This window comes from Lytechinus variegatus, chromosome 6 (assembly GCF_018143015.1).
Source record: "Lytechinus variegatus isolate NC3 chromosome 6, Lvar_3.0, whole genome shotgun sequence".
Classification (NCBI taxonomy): Eukaryota; Metazoa; Echinodermata; class Echinoidea; order Temnopleuroida; family Toxopneustidae; genus Lytechinus; species Lytechinus variegatus.
The window spans coordinates 27,013,509-27,027,744 of record NC_054745.1 but is presented as its reverse complement, the minus strand read 5'-3'; the positions used below and the strand labels follow the sequence as shown (position 1 = coordinate 27,027,744).

Here is a 14,236-nt window from a genome sequence, read left to right as displayed (position 1 = left end):
GTTTCACAATTTTGACTTATTGCACATTGCTGGAAATTGTGAATCAAAGTTCTTGAAATCCAAACAGTTTTTGTTTAGATATATGTACACAGAGCTGCCAAGTAGTACAGATTTTCTGTATTAAAGGTCTAGTCCACCTCAAAAAAATGTTGATTTGAATTTATAGAGAAAAATCAGACAAGCACATTGCCGAAAATTTCATCAAAATCGGATGTAAAATAAGTAAGTTATGACATTTCAAAGTTTCGCTTATTTTCAACAAAATAGTTATACGAACGAGCCAGTCACATCCAAATGAGAGAGTCGATGACGTCACTCACTCACTATTTCTTTTGTTTTTTATTGTTTGAATTATACAATATTTCAATTTTTACGAATTTGAAGGTTAGGACCTCCTTGCCTGAAGCACAAAATGTTAAAATAATGGAATTCCACGTGTTCAGGGAGGAATGAAACTTCATTTCACATGACAATGACGAGAAAATAAAAATATTTCATATAATAAAATACAAAAGAAATAGTGAGTGAGTGATGTCATCAACTCTCTCATTTGGATGTAACTGGCTCGTTCATTAAACTATTTTGTTGAAAATAAGCGAAACTTTAAAATGCTCTAACTTTCTTATTTTACATCCGATTTTGATGAAATTTCCAGTGTTATGCTTGTTGAATTTTTCTCTTTTTATTCAAATCAAGTTTTTGTTAGGGTGGACTTGTCCTTTAAGTACTGAAAGATGAGAAGAATACTAATGGTTTCATGCAGAATACTGATTTCTCAAGTTTAATTTTTATGTGTTGTCCTATGGTATTTCTTTGAAAATACTGATTTCCTCGCCAAAATATTGATTTTCAGCTTTAAAAATATTGAAATGTTCTTGTTCAGGTTGGCAGCTCTTTGTAGAATGTTAGATACTGTATGTACAATGTCTGAGAGGTGGTTTCTTTTAGTTCCAATGTTATTCGCTTATTTCTTAGTTGAGTGTGGTTATATGTGTGATTGATGATAAAATGCCATTTTTACTGCATGGTCATATGTAGAATAAGGGGCTCGTTACACAAAGATTTGCAATCAAACACAGTATAAAACAATCCCCACTCAACAGTGACTGTTTCAATTTTGCGATTGATTGTAAACCTCTGTGCAATGAGGCCCATTTGTTTAGTTGCATCTTAGTAAGTGTATCAACTTAGACTTATGTGACAGACTTGTATCCCCATAGTGTTTGTTCAACTTAGACTTGTGTGACAGACTTCAAGTGTGTGTAACTTATTGTGAGTGTGGACTAATTCATACATCAGTACTGCTTAGCTGCGACTCCAGCCAGAAGGGATGCCATCGATGGGAGAGAAGTCTGTCAACCTTGTGGGCTCCATATCATAAACAAATGGACAATGTGCTTTCAGCCAATGAGATTGAAGCATTTCAGTAGCTTTTAACTGCCATTGCAAAATTGTTATTGTAACAAGCTTTATGAAACAGGTCCCTGAAGAAGCAAATGAGATAGTGATCATGGTTGTCTTGTGTGTAAACCTTATACATGTATCACAGAGCAATGGTCAATAAGAGGTGACCTTGTATATAAGTCAGATTTACCTGTATAAGAAAGTGGTTGATAAGATTTGACTTATGCGATGTCATCACATATGCAAATTTTGACTTGCATAAGTCAAATTTACCGGCATAAGAAAGTGGTAGACAAGATTAAACTTATGCAATGTCATCACATATGCAAATTGTGACCTTCCACCCAAATGCAACAAGAAGTCACCCAAAATGAGTCAGAGCAAAGCTCAAGTCACATTTGCATTGATCTAAAAGATTCCAAGGGTCTCATTTCCATCCATCAGATATGATTGCATCAGAATAAACATTGAAAGATATTGCATCAGTCATGCATTAACATAGGCTTGAAAAAATGGAAATGAGCATTTGTCAAAACATTGGACAAGTCGAGTTTGCTTGGATGAGATGGGCATAGGCCAAAGTGGCAAAAAAATATTGCATTTACAGTTTGAGATGCTGTAGATATTAATAAAAGTCCAATTGGCATATATGTGAAAATATAAGTCAAACTCTCAAAAGGAAAATATGCATTGTATGAAACATTGCGTAAGTTCAATGTTGTCGCAAAAACCCTTTTCCTTATTTTTAAGAAGGGTAAATCTTATCAACTTCAACCCTTTTCTTGATTTTGTCATGACATGACATGCCAGAACACAATTGAAAATAATACCCAATATTGTTGTAAAATGTTAGAAAAGGGTTAAGTCAAACTGAACTAAAATGCATTCAGCAGACCAATGTACTAAAAAGTGATGTATAGTATTGAAGTGAAATATCTATTGAATGATATCAGCCAGAATCAGGATTTGCGTTAATGAGAAGTTTGTATAATTCAATCCCTGGATTATACATAATAGTGGTTTTATTTTGGTTACCAGTGTCAGTAAGAAAGGTGATAATCCCCACTTTTTTGTACATTGGGGATGTTTTATGAACCTGTTCATGACTTAAAATGGGAATGGAGTATGGAAGGCCAGATGCATTTTTAAATCACCTTGAATTGAAATTTCCATTTTCTACAATTTCAATGTGCATAGTTTTTCTAATTGTAATGTAGGGGAGATCGAGGCTAGTTGGAACGCGTGGTAAGTTGAAAAAATGTAATTTTCATTAACACCTGTAAAATGAATTAATGCAATACTGCCCACAATTGATTGCTCTTAAATAATACAACAGTGTTGCATTATTAATAGCAATAAATTATTTTACAGGCATTAAAAAAAATTACACTGTTTCAACTTACCCCCCGTTCCAACTAATGCCGATCTCCCCTAGTCCCTTCAAAAAAAGTGTTGTCCATAATGGGTTGTTACTTGATTTACCATCATTGCATTAAGTCTTCTGCCTGCTCAGCCTAGGTACATAGAATTTTTTTTGGTGTAATACGGGACTGGCTTGATATGCCCATTGGGTTAGTTTCTCAGAAAAAGTGTCTGGACCTAAATTTTAGCACTTCATACTCCATTGGTCTGTAAATCATGCACAATGTTGCAAACATCTAGAGGAAAGAATACCCTAATGCATATTTTGCATGAATGCATTTTGCAAAGCTGTATGATTCCCATGCCAACCACCGACATAAAGATGTAGGGGCATGGACCCTCCTAAAAATAATTTTATGGCCAAGAAAAATAAAAGAGGGAGAAGAAAATAAACGGATAGGAAGGTGAAATCAGATATTGTTTTGTTTCTGAATATTATGTCAAAAACTATCACAATATTTTGATACAATGTACGGGTCGGGAAATATTTACGCTTGTTGGATTTTAATAGTAGAAAAAAAGAAATGAATGCATGAATTATTATTTTAATCATGGAACCTTTTTAGAACCAAGATCTACATCTAGACTTGGATGGAGTCTTCATGACGATTACCTTGTATAACAAAATGGGAAAGAAAAGTATGCACAGGAAGTTAATATTTTCATTATTTTTAAAGACAATCTTTATGGACCAGAAAATGTCTACACTTGGTTGGATTTTATTGAAGTTTTCTTGCCATTTTGTATGTAGAACCTTCTTCAAGTCTGTGAGCGGATCCCTACCATCAGTACTCAGCTCAAGATCTTATCAACAGTCAAGGCTGTCATGCTCGGATCACAAGGTAAGGAGGTCAAAGTCAACCCTTAGGTTACACTTTGTAATTCCGAAGGTCCTTTATTCCGAAGGTTCGTAATTCCGAAACACGTAAATTGCCTGTACCACGATGCTCGTTAATTCGAAAAATGTAAAAGGGTTCGTTAATCTGAACATTTGTGGCGTTATTCCGAAGGTTTGATAATCTGAAAACGAAGTAAGGTTCTATGTTCCCAAGGTTCGTTAGTCCGAAAACAAAATAAGGTTCGTTAATCATTTAGTTTTCGGACTAGCGAACCTTCGGAATTACGAACCTTCGGAAATACGAACCTTAGGACTAACGAACCTTCGGAATTACGAACCTTCGGAATAACGAACCTTCAGAATATCCGAACCTTCGGAATAACGAAGCTTCGGAATTACATGTACGAATGTATGCGCAATCCTTATTACATCTCGGTCCCATCTTACAAAGAGTTGCGATTGAGCTGATCAACCACAACAATGGAAAGCTGACAACAGCATGTAAAATGCATGTTCAACATATTTTCTAGATATACTCTGTATATTCATACAGTTGTCCTTTTTGAAAATTCAGTGTGCTTCTCTTTGTTTATTTTGTTAGTTTCATTGTAGAATGAATTATAACATTGATGGACTTCCATACAGTTCAGGTTGATTGGATAAATCTTTGTAAGATGGGGCCCAAGAGAACTTCCACAGATCTCGCAGAATAGCCTTTTCTTCTTGAACTGGCACGATTATTTTGCTTCCCCCCTACCATTAAAGAAACTGGAAAGTCTTTGAGCACAGGATAGAACAGCATGGAGAAAGGTTGGCTGTGTGGTCACTTTAAGTCGAGAATGACTCAATGGTAGTTAAAAATAACAGCTCATCCTGCTTGATGGAGGCATGTTTTCATTTTGCCATTTTCGTTCTTGCAACTGAAGAACCATTATATTAGATGGATCATTGGCAATACTCAGAACCTGATGATAATCAATGAGTGGGTTGATGTTGATGGTTTAGTTCTTAAAATTGAATGCCAGTACAAAAATACAGATTTAGTATCCATATTCCATCCAAAATCTCGGCTCTCACGTCAAAAGTAGTGTTCAGAATTATGTCCCAACTGCAAGGGGGATGAGTAAGGTTTAATGCAACTGCAGTTCATTCTTCTATAGTGTATAGTACTATGAATCATGAATTTTATTCTGTGTTTCATTAAAATACTTGAACATATATATATATTTGTTCTGGTCCCTCAGAATCGGAGGAGGACATGGAAGCCACAGAGATGCTGGTCGGCAATGCCCAAAACCTGATGAAAGCCGTCAAGGAAACGGTCAGAGCTGCCAAAGCCGCCTCCATCAAGATCAGAACGGATGCAGGCTACAAGATGAGATGGGTCCGCCAAAGACCTTGGTACCAGTAGGTCCACCCAAGAAGATGCCACTGCTTTGATGTTCTGTAAGGCACTTATGCCGACCCTTCAGAAATTGAATTCGCCCAAGTCGAAGCCATATTCATTTTAATTGCGTCTCCTTAGTAAAATTTCTCGGAAGATAAGATGGGTTCGTCAAGGGCCTTGGTACCAGTAGGTCAATCCAAGAAGATGTCACTGCTTTGATGTTCTGTAAGGCACTTATGCCGACCTTTCAGAAATTGAATTCGCCCAAGTCGAAGCCATATTCCTTTTAATTGCGTCTCCTTAGTAAAATTTCTCGGAAGATAAGATGGGTTCGTCAACGTCCTTGGTACCAGTAGGTCAATCCAAGAAGATGTCACTGCTTTGATGTTCTGTAAGGCACTTATGCCGACATTTCAGAAATTGAATTCGCCCAAGTCGAAGCCATATTCCTTTTAATTGCGTCTCCTTAGTAAAATTTCTCCGAAGATGGGTTTGTCAACGATTTTGGTACCAGTAGGTTCATCCAAGAAGATGCCACTGCTTTAATGTTCTGAAAGATACCGTATGTTGACATTTCCTTAATTGATTATGCCCAAGTCCAAGCTTTTTTTCAGACCAGAATATATAGAATCTTGTGTGATATCCCACTCCTAAGTCAGAGTTCCTGGAAGATGAGATGGGTTCGCCAAACACCTTGATACCGGTATGTTCTTCCAAGAAAATGCCACTGCTTGTGCTGTAAGGCACCATAGGTCCATGTACCTTGCCAAAAGTCCATGCCATGTCTTTTATCAGGCATCCTGCTCTGAAGGAAGAATGCATCTTTTCAGAGTGGCTTTCTTTCATTCTCCATTGTGTTTTCTATGATAAAGTGTGAGAATTGGTAATGAAAGCGTGCCCGCAGGACTCCCGCGCAAAAGACCCGGCTCCGACTTTTTACAAGGTACGTTAATGTTCTGTAAGGCATCTTGCATCTATCTACCTTCCATAGATTGAATCTGCCAAAGTCGAAGCCATTTTCAGACCTGCTTATGTAAAATCTTGTGAGATATCCCACTCCTAAGTCATATTCCCCGGAGGATGAGATGGTAAGAAGATGTTCAAAGACCTGGGGAGCGTTTCATGAAAGAACTTGTCGGATGTTTTAACCGACAAGTCCCATTTTTTTTCCGACAGTTGCAATAGTAACACTGCCTCTCAGCCAATCAGAATCAAGAAAAGATGTCAGATCTGACAACTTGTCAAACAAAAATGTTGATGAAACGCTCCCCGGGGATATACTTCCTGAAAGTTGTCAGCGCTGGCAATATCAGTGGAATCCTTGGTTTTGATCGGCTGAGAGGCACTGGCCTCTGACTGTTACTATAGTAATTGTCGCAGGAAGTCATCTTGTCAGTGATGACAACTTTCGTGAAACGGTCCCAAGGTACAATTAGGCTCTTCCAAGAGGAAGCCATAGCTGCAAATCTCACAGTGCCGATGGCAGCGCTAGTTCCCCAAGAGACTTTAAATTTTGTATCAAACCAAAGTATCCAGCACAAGTCTTAACCCTAATAAGATGGAGGGGGGGCTGATTCAGTCAAAATTGCCCAATACGTGAATTTGTCTACAAATCCAATGCAAATAGTGGTTTGAGCCAAAGTCATTAATGTATCATTACTTTTTTTTCCTTTTTCTGATTTACTTTCATAATTTGAGTGATGAAAAGGATGGCTGATAAAAACAAGATATTTTATACATATACATATATTTTCATTGCAGCACTTGAACAAATCATCTATTGGCTAGGGTATGGATTCTATATGCCTGTACAGTTTGCATTTGGTATATGTTACTTTTTATTCTGTTTCGCATTATAAAAAATACATTTACAAGAGAGTTCTAGGCAGATATTTATTCATTAGTTGCCCACACAATTTCAGAATCATACAGATGTGCTTTGTAAATGGGGAACCAAAAGAGTGAACGTATACAATTTTTATACATTTTGTACTTATATGTGTTGTTTTTGTCAATGAAAAATAAGTGCTCTCTTATGGCGTGTTTAGACATAGCGCAACAACGTTCAGCAGCATTTTTGACATACCCCCTGACTCATGCCGATCAATGCCCGTTACAGAATTACAACTCTAAAATGTGGGGGCATCGTGGTGTAGTGGTTCTGACACTTGCCTCTCGATCAGAGGCTCGTGGGTTTGATTCCCAGCCATGGCATGTTTTCATTCACCAAGAAATTTACCCACATTTTGCTATGAAGCCTGAAAAGCCTGGAAAGATGCCAGGGCTTTAATTCAGGCAAAAATCTAAAGACTGGCATCTCTCTGTAAAAATACATGTATGAATATGTCATGTGCCATGCTTCAAATGGATCTGTTTACATTAGTATATCCTGCAGGTGATGGGATATTATGTTTTCTTATAAAGCAAGTGTGGACGGTGTTCAATAGTCTTCCGTGTATAGAATCTTTTTTCTTTGTTTTTTTTTATGGTTAATGGTTTATAACTTGTGTATGTGTTGAATGAGTTATGTAATATTTTGCTTTCTTTGTTCTAATAGGAAGTGGTTTGTAACATGTGTATGTTTTGAATAAGTGATATAATATTTTGCATTTTCTTGCTAAGTTGTAACAAAATAATGAGAATAGATTGGTGCTTTCTGTAAGTCTGAGTTGATGTTGGACAGCAATGAATTATGGGTAAATGATTCAATTAGTAAAATTAAGTCTTTTGTATTACAGTGGTAGGTAGAAAATAAGTTGGTAAGTAATTGGTAAAAATAATGATGCAAGGTTTAATAATGATGTGAATTATAGTTATATGATTATATCTTGGGTATGATGATAATGATATCGGTGATCAGGATTATTAACTTGTGAAAGCAAGATTATATTTAGAAGGCTGAGTTTGAGTATACTGCCCATTGAGAAATCTGATAAATTATTTAATAGTCATTGAAATTAATTATGATTATTATGCACAGCATTCTTGTTTCTTTTATTAACTTTTGAATGGATAATACTCATGAAATTTGAAAATAAGTGTTTGTTCGATAAAGAAGAAAAGGCGGATTTCAAAGACATTTTTCTCAGCGCTTTGTATCCTCTGGAAAAAGCGCTATATAAATCCAATTATTATTATTATTAAGATGCATGTATCATGCAAATGTTTTGTCGTAAAATCAATTCGCTTTTTTTATTTAAATATCAAACCATGTTTTCAGACGATCATTTTGTTTGTCTAATATTTTGTAGAAACGTTTGTAGCTTCACGAGGAGAGAGAAACAAATATATATTTTCTTATTGATTATACATGACAACTTTAGAAGAGTTATGCCTGTGGGATTTATTTCTTAAACTTTTCTTTTTTATGTAGTGAAATTCTTAAGCGGTAGATGAGCTTTGGTAGTTTCTTTTTCAAACATTGTTTTTCTGTACCCGTGTGATTATATTGTGATTAAGAATGCATGTATATGTCCAAATTATTTAATGATAGAGTATAGTGTGCAGTATTTATTTAGCTTCAAAAAGATATATTTAATATAATTAGATGGATGAAATCCAGGTCAGCTCTCGCACATGGCTACAATTGTAGCTCAGCCAAAACTGCTATTTAAAGTATATTCAACAAATTAGTTACAAACTATTCTGCCTTGCATGAATGCTTAGAAATGTGTTAAGTCAATCTCGTATTTAGAGTATAAGATATATATATTCTATCTACTAGTATTTTCTTTTGTATTGGGTAAGGTTTTCCATAGACCTACAGTTGAGGCCAGAAGTTTACATACACCCAGGAAATTCAAAGAAAAGCTGACATTTGTCAAACGTCATAGAATTTACTGTATCTTATAAAATATTTGTGCTATCATGACAAATTTGATATCAAATTAATGAGTATGTCATGTCCCTTCATCACATTGCTTTTTCACCTGGAGCTGAAGCATATTCATGTGAATTTTTTTCCCCAAAAATCTTCATATTTTAGACGAATTAAAAACAAATATTTGACAAAACATTTCATATTTGTGCTAGTTACTTCTCAAAACAAACATTTCAGATTACACATTTTTGTTCAGTGGTGACATATCATGATAGAAAATGTAATATAAATCATAGATTTGACATTTATATATTTTTATGAAACGATGTTTGAAAATATAAAAACTAACAATAGAATACAATGGCATTAATATTACTTTTTTTCTTCAAAGAAAATTCCACCTGAAATATTCTTTGATCTCAACAGTATTCCAATCATGTGGAAGAGCTCAATATGCTCTTTCACTTGATACCAAATTCTTCATGGTAGTATTTATATTTCTGAAGATATAGTAAATTTAACGATGTTTGACAAGTGAACGAATTTCACTGAATTCCATGGGTGTATGTAAACTTTCGGCCTCAACTGTATATCCTGCATAGGTAAATCCTGTTTTTATACATCTCTAAAACCTGTACGTGCTTGTTTTAAGCTGGTAAGAATTATATACCTATAGCAGACAATGTCTGAGTTTATAGAAAAAAGAGCAATAAAAAGGAGGTACATGTTTGTACAAAGTGTGAACAAGCAGTGTATTTTAACGGTAGGAATGTAATGATATGCACATATTACGCTTTGCCAATGTGGCTTTTTCTTTTGTTTCGAAGAACCATTCGGCATTGACTAATTTGAGTATGCAATTAATTGAAAATGATAATTCTTGTCATATTCAACAAATAAACTCTCAAGTCCTTTCATACGTTGAGCCTATCGAATCTGATTCTGTTATGTCGCTTATTTCTTTAAAGGGTGAGTGAACTGTGTGTGGTCTCTAATTGACTCTGTGTTATAAATATATAGTCTTAAAATATACGTTTTCAGATATCTACTAATACTACAGAGAATAGATCGACCTATAATTGCATTTGTATAGAGAAACTAAAACGTTTTGAAAGGAAATGTAATTGTTTTGCTACTTGGTAACATAATTATTGCGGTATAAATGTATTGAGTGGTTAATCTGCATGTTGTAATTCAAGTGGGTCTATATTACTAGACTACACTAGCATTATGGGTCAGGAAATTGGCCAGGTGTGAGTAGTTGAGGACTCGAGATGGCGCTATTGGTTCATAACTGCTTCAAAACATATAGGTTAAAGTGTTATTAGTGTGAGAGATACAGAATATCCAATCGATTATGCCGATGATTAGTGAATTTTTTATGAACCAAATTTTCATTTGATATAGTTAAAAGATCATATGGGACAAAGCCAAATTGATGAATAGCTACACCAAGTGTTTGATACTCTGATACGCTACTAATAGTTTAGATTAACAAGGGTTACATTAGTGATTAGACCACACTTTTATGGAGTCTTAGTTGTCAACTTATTCATCACGTGGCAATAATTATCCTATTGCACATGTTTGTCAAATCATTGAGTTATGAATGGAAAGGAAAATAGAAAAAAAAATATGAATATTAATGAATTAATTGGTACATTTACATTATAATAACCATAGATATGGAAGACGTAATATGGCGTCAGCATTCCATAGAAATGTGGTTTAAATGTCTAGTTTTGAAGAAGAGTTTTTTTTAAGAGAGATGCGAAATAAATGAATTTGAAAACCTAGGTTTTAATTTTCAGAATACCACCCAATGAGTATTAGACCAAGTGAGTCTTTAAAGGGGAAGTTCACCCTGACAAAAAGTTTATTGTAAAAATAGCAGAAAAAATAATAAAAAATATTGCCGAAGGTTTGAGAAAAATTCATCAAATAATTAAAAAGTTATTAGAATTTCAATTATTTGATTTGTGACGTCATATGCGAGCAGCATTCCTACATAGCGAATGGTAAAATATCAATGAAATGTCATTTTCTCAGAAAATTGAAAATGGTTTTCACTGTAACTTTTGTATATCAATAGACAAATCATTTCATACCCGATCATGAAAAGAAAACAAAATTAAGTCATCAGGAACCATACAAAATTTGAAATTCATACATTTTATATTACATAACACATGGGGCAGCTGCTCGTTTATGACGTCACAAATCCAAAATTTTGAACTCTAATAACTTTCTTACTCTTTAACGGATTTTCCTCAAACCTTCACCAATTTTTTTTACTATTTTTTCTGCTATTTTCACAACAAAGTTTTCTTCAGGGTGAACTTCCCCTTTAAAGTGACCTTCCATCTACAAATCATGGGGATATCAAGGCTAATCTAAGAACAGAGAAGGGATTCAAGCCTTTCACTCGGCTGCATGCCTGGGGGTGTTATGTTATAGATGCTGGCATGTCTGGGAGGTCTATCTTTGGAGAGCAATGGTAGACTAACCAACCAGAAGTTAACTGCGTGTTTTCACTTTGAAATGTCTAACTCCACAGAGGTTATTTATTTTGGTTTAGCAATCAAGAGACCTGCTATGAGTCTAGGAATGGGGATCATTGTTGAAAGCTCCAACTGTAACGACCCAAAGTAAATAACCATCACGAGTACGGTCAAGTTCGTGCTGTCCTAACTTTGATCGCATTAGTCCGATGGGCGCTCATGACGGACGAATAATATGCAAGTCAATTGGCCTTGTGCAAATTTCGTATTGATTCAATTTGCCCATGATTTGTCAATTGCGGGGCGCTTTAAGTGTGACTGTTGGACAGAGGGAGAGAGTGGGGATACTGAGATGGAAATAATGGTGGGGAATCCGTCCCCTCCAAAATTTTTTTTTTTTCTAAATGAAAAAAAAATCTGTTAAAGAATTTCAGGGAGGAGGGGGTGGGGCAATTTTCAGTGTGGTATGCTTGTTGTGGATTTTTCTCTTTTTATTCAAATCAACTTTTTGTTGGAGCGGACTTGTCCTTTAAGTTAAAGTGATTGGTTAACATTGGTTTGACTTTTAAAAATCTGAGCTAGGTCACACTTGTCACCTGTGTCTGCGATATGTTCCAAAAATGAAGCCCAGAAAAAATTGTGTTCGAAAATGATTATTTAGTGCTTCAAAAATTGAAATATAAAGTGACCGGAAACACCGTCTTAATTTAATCCCATACACTTATGTGTACTATTTAGGTGTCTATAAGACGCCTATTTACAAAATCGGGGTTTGCCTTGTAGTTTTAGCATGTCATTCTCAAGAATGGTTGTTTTCAGGGTTTATTAGTTCTAATAAATGCACTTGTACACATGTTTCATCTTGGTTTGAGAATTTTTTAAATCAGCTGCTCACAAAGTTAAAACAATACCTTTAATCTTTTAAAATTCAAGATTCAAGATGATGGCAAAGGCATTTATGATATGTAGAAATAGTTAAGCATCTTCATGGAACCTGTTCCAAACAGTGTGCCCCCCCCATTCTCCTCTTTCACGGTAACACAAATATACATACGTACTACACAGGGGTGTGAGTGGTCAAAAAAAGCTGAAGGGTATTGAAGTCTGAAATAGAAAGAGCTCCCATACTTTTTGTACAGAGGAAAGCCAAATATAAGCTGAAGTTCAGCTGAAAATCAAAACCAAAAAATCTGAACTATCACACCCCTGTAAGTACCAATCGTCACCCCCTCCTTATAACACACACAGGCACACATATACATATTTTTTTTGTCAGCAATAGACATATAATGGTTCGACATACGGGGATGTTTGCCTGTGTTTATAATACCTGTAACCGGGGATGTTGATAGAAAATGATTTTGTCCATATTTTACAAAATGTCCCCGGTTGGATAGTAATCTGTCATACACACATGGTTAGAAAGGCTTATACACAGACAAACATTCTCTCTCACACACCCATACACAGAATTTTTCAGTGATGTGTGTCAGCATTTTGTTATGAAAACCCTGATGAGATATCAAATTATTTTGCACACAGATAACCGCTTTAACAGAATAAAACAGTCATAAAACAAGCGGTACACTATCTAGTTCATTATTTCATTTTATTTTCAAAAATAAATTGATCAAATATGAAATTATTGCACCATTATGATTTGCTACTCAACTGAGTGGAGTCAAAATAATTTTTTCCCACAGGAATGGGCAGGGAGCACCAACAAATCTTATCGTAAAATATATATATATATATAAAAAAAGAAATAATGAATAAATTCAAGTTTTAAAAGAGAGGGTGAATTACACAATGAAAAAAATATAAAAAAAGAAAAGCAACACTTTCTTGAATTTAAAATGAATGGATGCATCCCCCCAAAAAATAAAGTAATAAAAACAAATAAGTGACCCCCAAAACATGGAATACTGAGATAAATGAATGGATTACAGGAAACAAAAACAAATACATGCAAAGTAATAAATAAAAATAGATCGAATAAATTTTTTGTTAATGAATTTTAATCAACGTTTTGGCACTTATAACCCACAATAAGAATTAAAAAGGCACTTGATTCTATATTGGAAGCACATTTATAATACAGAGTGATTCAACCATCAGCCTCCTTAAACTATCAATTACTATAAACTATGGCAACGTCTGTGAAAACCTCAAATTTGATTCCAATTACCATAACGGTAGTTAACCTTCATAGCCGTAAGATTCTTTTAAGAATTTTCTCCCCCTTCCGTTTCCTTTAAATCATTAAAAATCATAGTTAGAAAATGATTACATTTGAATTTTTTGATTGCCATTCATCTTATTTGTATTTAATCAATCAGTTAGCTGATGTAGTTGTACAATCAATTTTCCTTAACCCTAAATAGACTGGGCTATTCCGACGCCTAAGAAGACTGGGTGGGGGGCTGATTCTGCCCCCCCCCCTTAAGATCTCGGCCGTCGATCGCGCGATCGCGACAAAAATTGGCACGCGCGTTACCCATGGCATCATCTACAAAACTAAAATATCAAATTCTGCGAAAAATCTCATTGCTCGTTAATTATGCCAATTTATGCATAAAATCATAAGTTTGCTCTAATTTACAAATAATGCCCCTAAAATGCTAATTTTTGTTTCAGGTATCTGATCAAATTTATTTTAAAAAATGGCAACATCACATTCATTTTTTATGTATTTTATTGTTTTCTAAATTTCTTATGCATTTCTTTGTTTTTACGACTTTGTTTTTTATTGTGTTTTTCAATGGAAATTGTCAGAGACTTTATTTTGACCATAAACAAGATAAAATAAATTGATTTTAAGCAGTAAAAGGAAAAAATGATACATTTTATGAATTTTGACTAAA

General features: G+C 34.8%; 1 protein-coding gene across 6 annotated transcripts in view; it reads left to right on the top strand.

Moving 5' to 3' along the window:
• LOC121417293 (vinculin-like) overlaps positions 1 to 6,235 on the top strand; it is a 79,793-nt gene extending 73,558 nt beyond the window's left edge. For 5 of the 6 annotated variants that reach the window (XM_041610942.1, XM_041610941.1, XM_041610944.1 and 2 more), the window contains 2 exons: positions 3,578 to 3,668; positions 4,909 to 6,235. In XM_041610942.1, the coding sequence (XP_041466876.1) occupies positions 3,578 to 3,668; positions 4,909 to 5,075 (258 nt within the window). In that variant the 3' untranslated portion in view covers positions 5,076 to 6,235. The remainder of the gene's footprint in view (positions 1 to 3,577; positions 3,669 to 4,908) is intronic. The other variant, XM_041610943.1, reaches the window with a different exon arrangement.
• Positions 6,236 to 14,236: the final 8,001 nt, after the last annotated feature.